Source organism: Lacerta agilis, chromosome 18 (assembly GCF_009819535.1).
Source record: "Lacerta agilis isolate rLacAgi1 chromosome 18, rLacAgi1.pri, whole genome shotgun sequence".
NCBI classification, from domain to species: Eukaryota; Metazoa; Chordata; class Lepidosauria; order Squamata; family Lacertidae; genus Lacerta; species Lacerta agilis.
In genome coordinates this window covers 7,048,138-7,064,942 of record NC_046329.1, presented here as the reverse complement: position 1 = coordinate 7,064,942, position 16,805 = coordinate 7,048,138, and the positions used below count along the sequence as shown (strand labels likewise).

The window sequence follows — 16,805 nt, the reverse complement described above, 5'->3', positions numbered from 1 at the left end:
AAAATAAATAAATAAAGGAAAACAACAACAACAACAGCAACAACAACAACAACAACAACAACAACTGGATGTACGTTTCCACAATACGCAAGATTAAAAAACGAATAAAATAAAACCTTACCTACAGTTTTGTGTTGTGTGGGCTGCTGTGATGTAAATCACGGGCCCCGCCCATCAGTGGACTACTATGGTGGTATTGATACTATATTTTTTTTAAATGCACTGTATTAACCACAATTGCATCGTACAGGTTACGACGCTTAATTTCATGTTAATAAAGCTATTTGTAATTATCTGCGTCATATATTTACACCTATTATTATTTCATGTAACGACAAGTTTCTAGAGATTATGAGTCTTTGTGAACTGTCAAAACAAAAATAAAATAAAAAATTCTTTCTAGTAGCACCTAAGAGACCAACAGAGTTTGTTCTTGGTATGAGCTTTTGTGTGCATGCACACTTCTGGAATTTTTAATTTTTGTAATTTTTAATTTTGTTTTGTTTTGACTACGGCAGACCACCACGGCTACCTACCTGTTTGTTAATTGTGTTTCTGAAGGAACTTTTGTTATTGCCAAATGCCAACGTGTTTGCGTTGTTAAGTCTGTTATGAATAAGAAATCATTTTAAGTTAGAGCTTAATAATTCTTTCATTAGAAGACGCCTGCTTCTTGGGATAAAAGCAATGACAAACCTAGACAGCATCTTAAAAAGCAAAGACATCACCTTGCCGACAAAGGTCCGTATAGTTAAAGCTATGGTTTTCCCAGTAGTGATGTATGGAAGTGAGAGCTGGACCATAAAGAAGGCTGATCGCCAAAGAATTGATGCTTTTGAATTCTGGTGCTGGAGGAGACTCTTGAGAGTCCCATGGACTGCAAGAAGATCAAACCTATCCATTCTCAAAGAAATCAGCCCTGAGTGCTCACTGGAAGGACAGATCCTGAAGTTCAGGCTCCAGTACTTTGGCCACCTCATGAGAAGACTGATTGTGTGACTGCGGAAATTGATAAAAGCCCTCCTCCCCCATCATTCAGCCCAGACACTGAGGTCCAGCTCCGAGGGCCTTCTGGCGGTTCCCTCCCTGCGAGAAATGAGGTTAACAAGGAACCAGGGATTGAATTGAACCTCACAACTGGATCTTAAAATTCTTCATTGGAAAATTTATAATGACAGAATTATACACGTACAGTCAACAATTACAAACAGAGTGTACAGACTTTGTATGTAAGACAAAATGAAGGGGGGGGGAGTATGGAACAGGTTACTTAAGAGAGTTCTAAATAACGGAATAATGTATGACAAATGATTTTAATGAATAAGGAATGTTAAAACTGCGCAAGGCAAGAGCGTTTGGAGGGGGGGAAACGGAAGAAGGAAGAGTGGAAGTCAATTTTTTAAGGAAAGATAACTAGTTTAAAATTTATTTGTGAACAATTTAAGAAGCGAAAATAAGATGTAACTTTAATTTATGTAAAGAGTGTTGTTGTTGTTGTTCAGTCGTTCAGTCGTGTCCGACTCTTCGTGACTCCATGGACCAGAGCACGCCAGGCACGCCTGTCCTTCACTGCCTCTCGCAGTTTGGCCAAACTCATGCCAGTCGCTTCGAAAACACTGTCCAACCATCTCATCCTCTGTCGTCCCCTTCTCCTTGTGCCCTCCATCTTTCCCAACATCAGGGTCTTTTCCAGGGAGTCTTCTCTTCTCATGAGGTGGCCAAAGTACTGGAGCCTCAACTTCAGGATCTGTCCTTCCAGTGAGCACTCAGGGCTGATTTCTTTGAGAATGGATAGGTTTGATCTTCTTGCAGTCCATGGGACTCTCAAGAGTCTCCTCCAGCACCATAATTCAAAAGCATCAATTCTTCAGCGATCAGCCTTCTTTATGGTCCAGCTCTCACTTCCGTACACTACTACTGGGGAAACCATAGCTTTAACAATACGGACCTTTGTCGGCAAGGTTCATAGACCAGGGAATAAATATTCCTAGACCAGGGAATAAAAACCATATACTGTAGCACTGGATGGATGGAGACAAACCCAACTATGGCTGATGTTTGCACTTTTGGCAAAGGCCACCAGGTGGCTTCCTAGTGCTAGCGATGGATGGGGGAAAGGTTTTCATCCTAGAACCGTACAATTGCAGAGTTGGAAGGGACACCCAGCGGTCATTTAGCCCAACCCCCTGCAATGAAGAATCTCAGCTCAAGCATCCATGACAGATAGCCATCCAACCTCTACTTAAAAACATCCAAGGAAGGAGAGTCCACCACTTCCTGAGGGAGACCGTTCCACTGCCAAACAGCTCTTAACATCAGAAAAGTTATTCCTGGGGTTTAGTCTCTTCTAACTCGGAAGCCACTGGTTCGAGTCCTACCCTCCAGAGCAGGAGAAAAAAAGCTCGTTCCCTCTTCCGTGTGACAGCCCTTGAGATATGGGAAGATGGCTCTCAATAGGAGAGTATCAATAGGAGTATAGCATCTAGATCAAGGGAAGTAATAGTACCGCTGTATTCCGCTCTGGTCAGACCTCACCTGGAATACTGTGTCCAGTTCTGGGCACCACAGTTCAAGAAGGATACAGACAAGCTGGAACGTGTCCAGAGGAGGGCAACCAAAATGGTCCAAGGCCTGGAAACGATGCGTTAGGAGGAACGGCTTAGAGAGCTGGGTATGTTTAGCCTGGAGAAGAGAAGGTTAAGGGGGGATATGATAGCCATGTTCAAATATATCAAAGGATGTCATATAGAGGAGGGAGAAACGTTGTTTACTGCTGCTCCAGAGAAGCGGACACGGAGCAATGGATTCAAACTACAAGAAAGAAGATTCCACCGAAACATTAGGAAGAACTTCCTGACAGTGAGAGCTGTTGGACAGTGGGATTTGCTGCCAAGGAGCGTGGTGGAGTCTCCTTCTTTGGAGGTCTTGAAGCGGAGGCTTGACAGCCATCTGTCAGGAATGCTTTGATGGTGTTTCCTGCTTGGCAGGGGGTTGGACTGGGTGGCCCTTGGGGTCTCTTCCAACTCTAGGATTCTATGATTCTATGATTCTATGATCTCTCCTCTCAGTCTCCGCTTTTCTAGGCTAGACATACCCAGCTCCTTCAACCGCTCTTCATAAGGCTTGGTTTGATCATTTTGGTTGCCTTCTTCTACGCATGTTCCAGCTTGTCAACATCCTCCTTAAATTGTGGTGCCCAAAACTGGACACAGGTTGTGGTGTGACCATAGAGAATCGGACTATGGCTTCCCTGGACTTCTGCTGATGCCACCTAGAATAGCCTTTGCCTTTTTTGCTGCTGCATCACACTGTTGACTCACAGTTACTGTAAGCTTGTGATCCACCAACACCCAAAATCTTTTTCGCATGTCAAGGTAATAAGCCAGGTATGCCCCCCCTCCCCATCCTATATTTGTGCATCTGGTTCTTCCTGCCTAAGTGTGCAGAACCTGACATTTGCCCCTACTGAAATTCATTCTGTTAGCTTGGTCCCCGTTTCTCCAATCAACAGATCAACAAAGGTGATTTTGAATTCAGACTCTGTATTCTGCAGGCCCGTATTCCCTATAAGGGACGCGTGTGGCGCTGTGGTCTAAACCACTGAGCCTAGGGCTTGCCAATCGGAAGGTCGGCGGTTCGAATCCCCGCCATGACGGGGTGAGCTCCCGTTACTCGGTCCCAGCTCCTGCCCACCTAGCAGTTCGAAGGCACGTCAAAAGTGCAAGTAGATAAATAGGTACCGCTCCAGCGGGAAGGTAAACGGCGTTTCCGTGCTCTGCTGTGGTTCACCAGAAGCGGCTTAGTCATGCTGGCCACATGACCCGGAAAAACTGTCTGTGGACAAACGTTGGCTCCCTCAGCCAGTAAAGTGAGATGAGCACCGCAACCCCAGAGTCGTCCGTGACTGGACTTAACGGTCAGGGGTACCTTTATCTTTACCTTTTATCATATATTTTGGAAATGTACATCCAGGTTTTTCCCACTCTGGGCGGCCTCCAACAAATACTAAAATACAACACAAAGTCACAAATTAAAAACTTCCCTAAACAGGGCTGCCTTCAGGTATTTCCTAAATGACAGGTAGTTGTTTATCTCTCTGACCCCTGATGGGAGGGCGTTCCACAGGGCGGGCGCCACTACCGAGAAGGCCCTCTGTCTGGTTCCCTGTAGCTTTGCTTCTCGCAGGGAGGGAACCGCCAGAAGGCCCTCGGCGCTGGATCTCTGTGTCCGGGCTGAACAATGGGAGTGGAGACGCTCCTTCAGGTATACAGGACCGAGGCCGTTTAGGGCTTTAAAGGTCAACACCAACACTTTGAATTGTGCTTGGAAATGTACCGGGAGCCAATGCAGATCTCTCAGGACCGGTGTTATGTGGTCCCAGTCACCAGTCTAGAGAGCGGGGCCCTAAGCTATAGCTTGTTTAGCTTTTGTGTAAATCCGGCACTGGAAAGGACGCAGCCTAGAAACAGGAGCTTTGTCCAACTCAACTCTCGAAACCGAAAGCCTAGAGTCTCCTTTTCCCAGCTGCGAATGGCTTTGGCAAGCAGTGAAATGAGAACAGGCTTCTGGGACTGTTTCTGAGGGCTCTGATGTTGAGCTTCAGCCGTAGCTGATGCATCTGTTTTTTTTTTTGCCAGGGCTTTCCGGGAACCGGGGAGGGGGGGGGGCGTCCCCATTAAAGGAAGTAACCTTTCCTGTGTGCAGCCTCGGAGGAATGTGGTCAAACCGAATGCAAAACTCAGAAGGTTTGCAAAAGAGGAACGTTAAATGCTGGAGGACAGGCAGATACGACAAATATATATAAATAGTTACCGGAGAAATCGCGGCCTCAATATCAAGATTTCCCCTCCTTCACTTTCTTATAAACTCTCTCATAGAATTGTACAGTTTGAAGGGACCCCAAGGGCAATTTTGCTCAGTCCTTGCCAATGCAGAAAGTGCCCCCGATTCTTAGGAATTCGAGGAAGAAAATACAGGATGGGTGACACCTGGCTTGAGAGCAGTACATGTGAAAAGGATCTAGGAGTCTTGGTAGACCACAAACTTGACATGAGTCAACAGTGTGATGCAGCAGCTAAAAAAGCCAATGCAATTCTGGGCTGCATCAATAGGAGTATAGCGTCTAGATCAAGGGAAGTAATAGTACCACTAAATTCTGCTCTGGTCAGACCTCACCTGGAATACTGTGTCCAGTTCTGGGCACCACAGTTCCAGAAGGATACTGACAAGCTGGAAGGTGTCCAGAGGAGGGCAACCAAAATGGTCCAAGGCCTGGAAACGATGCCTTATGAGGAACGGCTTAGGGAGCTGGGTATGTTTAGCCTGGAGAAGAGAAGGTTAAGGGGTGATATGATAGCCATGTTCAAATATATCAAAGGATGTCATATAGAGGAGGGTGAAAGGTTGTTTTCTGCTGCTCCAGAGAAGCGGACATGGGGCAATGGATTCAAACTACAAGAAAGAAGATTCCACCTAAAGATTAGGAAGAACTTCCTGACAGTAAGAGCTGTTCGGCAGTGGGATTTGCTGCCAAGGAGTGTGGTGGAGTCTCCTTCTTTGGAGGTCTTGAAGCGGAGGCTTGACAGCCATCTGTCAGGAATGCTTTGATGGTGTTTCCTGCTTGGCAGGGGGTTGGACTGGATGGCCCTTGGGGTCTCTTCCAACTCTAGGATTCTAAGAAGAAGAAGAAAAGTCCACACAATTTTGAAAACAGCGGTTAAAATATGATCCGGTCGACCCAGTCTGCCATATTGGTTCCAAATGGCATCCGCTTGGATCGAAACGAAGAAAACGGTTCCCTGATCCTGGGAACTGATGTGCAAAACCTCCTTTATGCTATCTCTTTTTCGTATATATATATATTTATTAAATTTCCTGTTTTACAATTTAAAAATACTCATTTTTACATCCTCAAGATACCAACGACTTCCCTTCTTCCTTTTCCATGGTTCGTTTTACATATCGTAAATCCCTGCATATTTTACAAAAACTATACCATTCATTATTCCATTATTGCATCCTTCAAAACTTGTTTACACTGCTGAATTTCTCTCCATGCTGCCAGCGTTTTCAGTTGTATACAATTATTTCCCATATATTGAACAAACGATTTCCAATCTTCTCTAAACTTCTTGGTCTCTTATTCTTTACGTTAAGTCTACTTTGGCCATCTCATGAGAAGCGAAGACTCCCTGGAAAAGACCCTGATGTTGGGAAAGATGGAGGGCGCAAGGAGAAGGGGACGGGAGAGGACAAGATGGTTGGACAGTGTTCTCGAAGCTACTAACATGAGTTTGACCAAACTGCGGGAGGCAGCGGAAGACAGGAGGGCCTGGTGTGCCCTGGTCCATGGGGTCACCAAGAGTCGGACACGACTAAACGACTAAAAAACAACAACAAATCTGCAAGCTGCACATATTCCATCAGCTTATGTTGGCCCACTAGCTCTGACCTTGGCCCCGCCCCTCAACCCACCAAGTTCTGCTGTGGCCCCTCCCCTCCAGCCTGCTGGCCCCACCCTTCCACCCACCAGGTTCCACCTTAGCTCCACCCCCTTTATTCACCAGGTTCCGCCTCTTGGCTCCGCCTCTTGGACCCCCAGCTCCCACCTTGGCCCTGCCCCTCAACCCACCAGGTTCCGCCTTAGCTCCACCCCTTTATTCGCCAGGTTCCACTTCTTGGACCACCAGCTCCCACCTGGCCCCACCCCTCCCCCAGGTCCCACCTTAGCTCCACCCCTTTATTCACCAGGTTCCGCATCTTGGCTCCGCCTCTTAGACCCCAGCTCCCACCTTGGCCCCGCCCCTCAACCCACCAAGTTCTGCCGTGGCCCCGTCCCTCCAGCCTCCTGGCCCCGCCCCTCCACCCACCAGATCCCACCTTAGCTCCACCCCCTTTATTCACCAGGTTCCGCCTCTTGGACCCCAGCTCCCACCTTGGCCCCGCCCCTCAACCCACCAAGTTCTGCCATGGCCCCTCCCCTCCAGCCTGCTAGCCCTGCCCCTCCACCCACCAGGTTCTGCTTTAGCTCCACCCCCTTTATCCGTCAGGTTCCGCCTCTCGGACCACCAGCTCCCACCTGGCCCCGCCCCTTGGGGGTGGTCCTTTGGGTTCCGCTATGATGCCCGCTTGACCTGGCCTGACTCTGGGGAGGGGTCTGACTCATCCCTGGCCAGCTCCCTTCCCCAAGCTCAGAGTCCCGAAACCCCACAATTCTTGGAGGGCGTCCGAATGCTGCCTGGCTTGGCGAGTTGAGCAAGGCAAGGTTTCCCCAGAGCAAACTTTCCTTTCTGCTGCTATTTCCTCTCCTGCCCCCCCCCGCCCCCGCCCCACAAAGAGGGAAGTTGAGCTTCCCCTTTTCCCCCTCTCCACAAGCAATGCCAAGAGTCAGAAGGCAGACGTCCTGAGATCTCTGCAAGAAGCACCCGCACTGCAGGTAGGGCTGGGGTGTTTTGGGGTGGGTGGGTGGGTGAGGGGACGCTGAGCACAGTATTGAGGGCCTCTCAGCCCTCGAGGGGGGGTGTCAGTGCCGAAACTGTCGACACGTGAGCTATTGAGTCGGACCATTTGGCTCAGTGTTGTCGGCACAGGCCGGCAGCAGCGGAGGTGGATGGGCACCCCCAGCCCTACCTAGAGATGGCAGGAATCGAACCCAGGACTTCCCACGTGCAAAGGATGAGCTACGATCCTTCCCGTGGTGGTGGCGTCCCAAGGCCCTAGTCCTCATGAACCTGAATAACCACGGAGTCGTAGAATCGTACAGCTGCATGGGACTCCAGTTTGCTGCAGTGCAGGGATCTCAGCTTGAAGCATCCCTGGCAGGTGGCCGTCCAACCTCTGCTTAAAAACCTCCGAGGAAGGAGAGTCCACCGTCGAATGGCTCTTAACGTCAGAAGGTGTTGAGTTCCCGGTGTTGAGTCAGAATCCCCTCTCTTGTAACTTGAAGCCGTGGGTTCGAGTCCCGCCCTCCAGAGCAGGAGAAAACAAGCTTGCTCCCTCTTCCGTGTGATATTTGAAAAGGGCTCTCATATCTCCTCTTTCCCGGGCTAAACATACCCAGGTTCCTCATCGGGCTTGGTTTCCAGACCTTTGGCCGCCCTCCTCTGCACACTTCCCTGCTTGTCCGTATCCTTCTTAAAATGAGGCGCCCAGAACTGGACACAGTATTCCAGGTGTGGTCTGACCAAGGCAGAACAGAGCGGGACTTTGACTTCCCTAAGTTAAAAAGCGGGTGCAAACGGGGGACGCTGCCTTATCACTCTTGTCTGCACTGGGATGGGCATGGAGAGAGTTTCAAGGGCCAGGGAGAGCAGACTGGGGGCCAAATGCCACTTACCGCCACCGCCTTAAGAGTAGCGCCTTCCTGAATCAGGTCATTGCGAAATGCATCTCCTGTTGGCCCCGGCCTCGTGCCAAGGCTTTTTAAAAATAATTATTATTTATTTTTTATTTTACAAGGTTGCTAATTGCACTTCACCAGACGTTAACCTATTACAGGATTTGTAAGAACGGATTCCAAATATCGCTTGAATTCGTCCGTGGCAAGTCTGGTGTGTTTATATGTTGCTCATGTGTTTCGAGTTTGTATAAGTCTTCGATCCAGTCGTAGAAGGGAGACACATTCTTATTTCCCCAATTCAACAGTCTCAGCCTTTTTTGCCAGGCATCCCCAAACTCGGCCCTCCAGATGTTTTGGTACTACAACTCCCATCATCCCTAGCGAAAAGGAGCAGTAGTCAGGGATGATGGGAATTGTAGTCCCAAAACATCTGGAGGGCCGAGTTTGGGGGGTGCCTGCTCTTTGTTCTGGTTAAGGCAGGCCTAGGCAACCTTCAGCCCCTCCAGATGTTTTGGACTACAACTTCCATCATCCCTGACCACTGGTCCTGTTAGCTAGGAATCATGGGAGTTGTAGGCCAAAACATCTGGAGGGCCGAAGGTTGCCTAGGCCTGGGTTAAGGGCACGGAGAGTCCATCTGTATTGTCCTTTTTCGTAAGGTTCCATGTGCTGGGCATATAATTCAAGAGGATATTTTGCTCTGTAAATGTAAGGTTCTGCGGATGCTTTCAGTTACCTTCTGCCGAAAACCTTTCAATATAGGACAACGAAAAAAACATTTTTAAAAAAGGCTTCTGGGAGCCTGACATTATTGTAGTTCCCCCCGGCCCTGTGCAAGTATTAATCTCAGGGTCGTGGGTTCGAGTCCCACGTTGGGCAAAAGGGGGTTGGCCCCTAGATGACTCTTTGCGGTCGCTTCCAACGCCGCAATTCCATGATTCAGCGAAGATGTGTGAAGCGGGGACTGATCCAAGTTGGCTCCGCGCTTGGGCCTGATCAGGGAATGATTGGGGGGGGGTCTTCACTGCCAATGGGACCCCCTGCCTACCTCTCCTTCCCCACATTCACCGCGGCCGCCTCCCGCTTTCCAAATTGTGTCTCCGCAGGATGTGGAGACTCCTGGCGACCGCAGTCTTCTGCCTCCTCGGCCGGCCCGCGTACCCCAAGTGCCCTCTGCCCAACCAAACCCACCCCCCGGAGGCTCTGGCCCTTTTCTTCTGGGACTCTGCGGGTATCCTGGCACTCGCCAGCTGCGGGGTCCCTAAAATCCCCGAGGACGCCACCTTGGGGCCCCGGGTGGAAGACCTGGACTTGTCCCAGAACAACCTCCGAAGCTTGCCGGACGGTTTCCTGAGCCGCGCCGCCAAGTTGAGGAAGCTCCGCCTGTCGGACACCGGCCTGCTGGAGCTGCCTCCCCAGTTCTTCGCCAATGCCTCCAGGCTGCAGGAGCTGCGGCTGGAGAAGAATGCCCTCCGCTCGGTGCCAACCGGGGCGTTCCACGGCTGCCTGGAGAAACTCGGCGTGGATTGCCAGTGCCCTGTGGCCCGGAGTGTCCTGTCCTATTGCCAAAACTGCTCCGCCGAGACCGAATGCCATTGCTTCACCTCGGAAGGCCGGGCCCAAAACGTGACCAGCTTCCACGCCAAGCAGTGCCAAGGCATGCCCGGTTCGCTCTATGCCGCCATCCTGATGCCCATCATAGCTGTGGTCCTCCTCGCCGGACTGGCTTACTTCCTGATCCGGAGGAAGCGGACGGCTGCTATCAGCCATGACAAGAGGGGCTCCACTGCCTCCGAGGGGGTCCACGGGCAACCGCGGTACATCAGCCACTCCGGCCCGCAGGGCGACGGGGGCCACGTCGGCCACGCCAACTACGAAAACATCGACCACGGGGCCGGAGCCAGGCAAGGCAAACGGCGGGCCAGCAAGCCGTCGGCGAGCAGGTAAGCTTTTTCCTTTTCCATTAAAAAACGATTTTATTTTTGGCTTCTTGGTTCCTGAAAACTTTAAGGAAGAAAGGGGAAACAAATTGTGATTTATTTAAGCAGGATTACATTGGCAGGAAAGGGACGCGGGTGGCGCTGTGGTCTAAACCACTGAGCCTAGGGCTTGCCGATCAGATGGTCGGCGGTTTGAATCCCCACGATGACGGAGCGAGCTCCCGTTGCTCGGTCCCTGCTCCTGCCCACCTAGCAGTTCGAAAGCACGTCAAAAGTGCAAGTAGGTAAATAGGTACCGCTCCGGCGGGAAGGTAAACGGCGTTTCCGTGCGCTGCTCCAGTTCGCCAGAAGCGGCTTAGTCATGCTGGCCACATGACCCGGAAACTGTACGCCGGCTCCCTCGGCTAGTAAAGCGAGATGAGCACCAGAGTCAGACATGACTGGACCCAATGGTCAGGGGAATAATAATAATAATAATAATAATAATAATAATAATAATAATAATAATTTATTTGTACCCTGCCCATCTGGCTGGGTCTCCCCGGCCACTCTGGGCGGCTCCCAACAAATATTAAAATACATTAGAATATCACAGATTAAAAACTTCCTTAAACAGGGTACTTTTAAAGGTAAAGGGACCCCTGACCATCAGGTCCAGTCGTGTCTGACTCTGGGGTTGTGGCACTCATCTCGCTCTATAGGCCGAGCATTTTTACAGTGTTTTTAATATGTGTCTAGATCTCACCTGGGAGGCCCCCAAGGTCATACCCAGGGGATTCGAATCTGGGGGGGGGCAGTGTCCTCCCGCGACCTCCCTGGTTTTGTCCATTTCCCTCTTGACTCGCCTCCAAGGAACTTCTCGATTCCCGTCAAAACACGGCTTGCAAACTTGCCCGTAGGTTCGGTTTCCCAAACTTGGGTCTCCGGCTTTTGTTGGGACTACAGCTCCCATCATCCCTAGCTAGCAAGGACCAGGGGTCAGGGATGATGGGAACTGCAGTCAGAAAACAGCTTGGAGGGCCGAGTTTTGCGAAAACCCGGTTTGGAAAGTGGAAGAGAGGTGTCAGCAAAACCTTCCCCCCAAAGCAGGATGTCCAGACTTCCTCCAGAAGACTTCGCTCCAACCCAGAGGTCAACCAAATAGGAAAATGCAAATGCAAACTCTCTTAAAACGCTGACTATCAGCGACCGTGGAGGAGCTGGCTTTGCAGAAGAAGATGATGAGGGAGAAACGAGATTCCGCCTGCGGTTTTTAAATGAGCGGCAGGGGGTCTCGTTCGCGCTCCTCGCCTCTTTGCAGAAAAGCAGAAGGCAGCTTTCTTCCGAAAGCAAAAAGCAAAAAAAGCAGCTGCCTTATTTGCACGTTGCATCGCGGAGCTGTGGAACTCACTGCCACAGGAAGCAGGGGCGCCCAGCAACCCGGAGAGCTTTTAAAAAGGATCAGACCACATGCACGGAGGATCAAGGCTTTCCACAGTTACCAGCCACAGTGGCTATGCCCTGCCTCCCCTGTTCCTCAGTTGCTGGTGGCATGTGGGTCTTAAAAGAGCCATCTTGTTGGCCGCTGTGAGGGCAGGATGCTGAGCTGCGATGCGCCCCCCCCCTTTGGCCCGATCCAGCTGCTTGCAGGGCTCTCCTTAGTTTCATTACGGTTCCTAAACGGAGCCTCCATGGACAGAGGCAGTCTACCTTAGAGTGGCAGCGAACAAGAGTGGGAGAAGGCGGCAGCCCCCACATCCTTGTGGGGCTTCTCATTTAGGGGATCAGTGAAGCTAGGATGCCGGATCCAGTGGGTCTCTTTTTTAGATTCCCCGCTTTCAGAATTTGCACCCGAATTTTGCGATGCAGCTCCCCAATAGGTGTGCCCCCAAAATAGCATATATTGCGGGGAGAGTGGACAAAATGCACAAATCCCTGAAAATACCACGCAGCCCATTAGAGGAAATTGTGAAAACAGTGTACAGCAGCCCAACCTGCTTGCAGAACTGTTCGTGTACAACACAACGCTGGTGAATTTTCACGAAGATCTTTCGTTTCTTATTTTTGAAAATTGCAGTAGAAATGTGCGGGGATTGGGGAAATGAGAGAAATGAATAGAAAGTGGAACTGCTTATAGAGGAATGTATTGAGAGGGAAAGCTACAGAGGTGTTGAACGGCTGTCCGTTTTGGACGTGGCTAGGAGGTCTTCCCAGGCTGTGCGCGGCGTAATCTGGTGGTGTCAGAAGTGGCCTGTTGTTGTTGTTGTTCAGTCGTTCAGTTGTGTCCAACTCTTCGTGACCCCATGGACCAGAGCACGCCAGGCACGCCTATCCTTCACTGCCTCTCGCAGTTTGGCCAAACTCATGTTAGTAGCTTCGAGAACACTGTCCAACCATCTCATCCTCTGTCGTCCCCTTCTCCTTGTGCCCTCCATCTTTCCCAACATCAGGGTCTTTTCTAGGGAGTCTTCTCTTCTCATGAGGTGGCCAAAGTACTGGAGCCTCAACTTCAGGATCTGTCCTTCTAGTGAGCACTCAGGGCTGATTTCTTTGAGAATGGATAGGTTTGATCTTCTTGCAGTCCATGGGACTCTCAACAGTCTCCTCCAGCACCATAATTCAAAAGCATCCATTCTTCGGCGATCGGCCTTCTTGATGGTCCAGCTCTCACTTCCGTACATTACTACTGGGAAAACCATAGCTTTAACTATACGGACCTTTGTCGGCAAGGTGATGTCTTTGCTTTTTAAGATGCTGTCTAGGTTTGTCATTGCTTTCCTCCCAAGAAGCAGGCGTCTTCTAATTTCGTGACTGCTGTCACCATCTGCAGTGATCATGGAACCCAAGAAAGTGAAATCTCTCACTGCCTCCATTTCTTCCCCTTCTATTTGCCAGGAGGTGATGGGACCAGTGGCCATGATCCTAGTTTTTTTTTAATGTTGAGCTTCAAAAGTGGCCTAGGGGGAAAGAAACTCAAGTCTGCAAAAAGCAGTGGCTCCGTCCCCTCTCCCTGCCCCCCAACACAGCAAACTGAGGGGCATCCATTGTGGGGGCAGAGAGTAATTTCTCTCTTCCACGGTTAGCAATACCAACTGTCGCTGAGTCACAGAGACTCTTGGGTGTCGAGACAGGATCTTGCGAGCCGAGCGTTTGTGCGCACCCGTTCCAAAGGTGGCGGGAGAGTCACACGCCCATCCCGAGACAGCTCATGCTCTTAGCTAATTTCCGGTGGGGCAATTTGCTCGCTCTGAGCTGACAGGAAAAGATGTGGGGGGGTTCCCCAACACCCATTTTTTGATGTGTGTGCCAATCCACAGGGTGCGACGCAACCGCTTGTTCCAAGGAAACTGGGAGGGGAAGAGTACTTGCTTGGCATGCAGAAGGCACCTGGTTCAAGCAGGTTGCCTCCAATTTCAGCAGTGACACCAAAATCAAACAACCTCTGCCAGTCCGTGTAGACAGCACTGGCAGCTTCCTTTGGCCTTAAATAACAAGGACCAGAATCTTGCTTTATCATGAAGGAAAGGACCATAGCTCACTGCTCGGCACGGAGAGGGTCCCCAGACCAGTTTCCTGGATATTGTTGGGAAGAGGTTGCCTCTCCCCGAAAACCTGGAGAGCTGCTGTCAGCCAGTGTGGACAGTACTGAGCTAGAACAAAATAAAATAAAAAAATTCCTTCCAGTAGCACCTTAGAGACCAACTAAGTTTGTTCTTGGTATGAGCTTTCGTGTGCATGCACGCTTCTTCAGATACACAGAAGTGTGCATGCACGCGAAAGCTCATACCAAGAACAAACTTAGTTGGTCTCTAAGGTGCTACTGGAAGGAATTTTTTTATTTTATTTGGTTTTGACTATGGCAGACCAACTAACATGAGTTTGGCCAAACTGCGAGAGGCAGTGAAGGATAGGCGTGCCTGGCGTGCTCTCTGGTCCATGGGGTCACGAAGAGTCGGACACGACTGAACGACTGAACAACAACATGGCAGACCAACACGGCTACCTACCTGTAACTAGTACTGAGCTAGATAGGAGAAGGTGAGCCAGCTTTTCTGATTGCGGTCGTTGTCGGCATCCTTCTGTCTCGAGAGGCGACAGAGTGCACCGCAGGGGCGTGAAGTCAAACCGCTGGGTTGGCAGTGCCGAAGCGATCTCCCCGGGGCGCAAGCCTGGGCCGTGTGTCCAGAGGGCTGCCCAGCCTCAAAGATGGGGAGAGCAGAGGACCATCTTGGCTGCAGGAGTTGCTGGAAGGAGGCGTACAAGGAAGCCCCTAACTGCCCGAGGGTCTAAGACCCATCGGCTCCCCTCACCTAGTTTAGCCGGCCAGTCAAAGCCGTTTCCTGGGATTGTGGCCGCTGTCGCATGCTGGCAGCTTCCAGGAGCCACAGGTGAGATCTAGTTGCAGGGAGGGGGCCAAATTACCCCATAAGGAGCAGGACGTGCCCCACAACAGAGGTACTGCTGCCCCTCCCCTAACACTCCATGTACCCCTTGCTAATATCGCAATGTAATCTGTTGTGCAACCAAGGGTGGTAGTTATAACCTTAAAAAACAACAACAACAACACAAAAATCCCCCACTCCTTTGATTTCTTCCTTTTGTCCACAGGCTGAGCCCCGAAGGCCCTGATCCGGACGCCCCCCACGACGACCAGCCCGTCTATGCCAACACTCAGGATCTGTATTACAACTACAGAGGAGGACCCCCCTCGGGAAACGCAGAAGACGACATTTATATTGTTCCAGATCAGTGACCCACATAAACCCCACACCGGCTGGCTCCCCACCCCATTGCATCTGATGGTTTTATGGCTACTGGTGTGTTCAGTGCTTCTCTGGTGGAACATCTCCCCCCCCTCAATTCCTTCCTTCCTTCCTCCCTCCCTCCCTCCCTCCCTCCCTCCCTCCCCCCTTCCCTCCCTCCCCCCTTCCCTTCCCCCTTCCTTCCTTCCTTCCTTCCTTCCTTCCTTCCTTCTGTTGTAAACAAAATCTGCCCTTATTCCCTTATGGGGTATACACAAGAGCCCTTATAGAGTCCTTTCTGGGTTCTCCATCGGTAGGAGAAAATTACAGAGGCCAACCAGAGAATATTGAGAAGCAAAGCAGCTAGTAAGCCGGATCTTTATTAAAGCTGTTGCAATAGGGTCCCTCGCCAGGGAGGAGTCCAAGACCACAGGACCACCCCCAGAAACATCATACATACATCGCAGAAAAGGCAGTCTACAACAGAAATCTGAGTGCCTTGTTCATCTCCTGTCTGCCGGGTTATCCGATAATGCCTTATCTGATTGCCTTTCCTGGTAATCTGGCCATTCCTTTGAGATGGTAATCACTTAATTCCTGAGACAATGGGAAGGTTCCTTCACCCCCTCCCTCCTTGCAGAGAAAAACTTGGTCAGTTTGGGAGTCAAAATGGTTTCAGGACTGTCTTCCTGTGCTGCTACAGACATGTGGTTTATGTAAGTGTTTGCTTGGTACATTTATTTTATATATAAGGCCTTATTTTTTTTATTACACTCCCTCCCTCCCTCCCTGCACTCTTTCTTTCTTTCTTTCTTTCTTTCTTTCTTTCTTTCCTTCTTTCCTTCTTTCCTTCTTTCCTTCCTTCCACCTTCAAACAGAACCTTGGAATGGGAGAGTTGTAAGGGGACCCCATGAGTCATCTAGCCCAACCCCCTGCAATGCAGGGCTCCCCGATGGGTGGCCATGCAACCTCTTCTTTCGAAAAACCCTAAGGAGCCCACAACCACCAGGAAGTGCTTTCTAATGCTTAAATCGGGATTTCTCCTCTAACATGTTGGTTTGCGTCCTATGTGCGCAGTTCCCCTCTTTGGCCCGCGGGAGGCAGCCTTTCCACGCTATAATGGGACCGTCTCAACACCTGAAGTGTAGATCTCTGTAAGTTAAGCGTCGCGGAATCCTCGGGATGGGACCCCCAAGGGCCATCTAGCCCGGCCCCGTGCGATGCTCGAAGCGCAACTCTGCTCCTGCGCATTTCGTGATGCATTTTTGCATAGGCATCGATGCTCACGAGCTCTGCAAAAGAAGCACACACACACACACACACACACACACACCCCTGTTCCCCAATGATGTGTTTTTCTTACTAGGGACCTAAATGACTTATGGGACCTGTCACTCATGCAAATGGATGTAAATTGAGGCCAATTTTGGGGGGTTGGGGTGGGACAGGAATGCTTGCCGCCCAGGCGAACGCAGAGGAGCGCGGACGAAGCTGGATGTCGGAAGGCTAGGGACCGGCACAGAGTTAACCAACGGAACTCCATTACGCAGGAGGAACCACCAATTTAGGACCGGACAATTGATGGATGATTGCTTTTTCTCTGCCTCCGTGGAAGGAGGCAGCGATGCTTCCGGACCCCAATAGCTGGGGAAAGCAGGAGGGAGGGGCGCTCAGATTCCGCCTGCAGGTTCCTCCAGGGCAGAATTGCTGTTTGTGTACATATTAAATCTCAGCCGAGTTCTGTCCGGCCTCTTCGCGTGACTCCTCTCTCCCTCTCTTTCTCTTTGGGGACGTCGAACACACAG

The 16,805-nt window shown here is 50.5% G+C and overlaps 1 protein-coding gene across 1 annotated transcript; it reads left to right on the top strand.

Moving 5' to 3' along the window:
* Positions 1–9,577: 9,577 nt before the first annotated feature.
* Positions 9,578–15,136, top strand: LOC117039713 (leucine-rich repeat-containing protein 25-like; the record flags this gene model as incomplete). Its single annotated transcript, XM_033136895.1, has 2 exons — positions 9,578–10,281; positions 14,866–15,136. Coding segments are annotated over 2 exons (849 nt in total), but the record flags the coding sequence as incomplete, so codon positions are not given.
* Between the last annotated feature and the right edge of the window lie 1,669 nt (positions 15,137–16,805).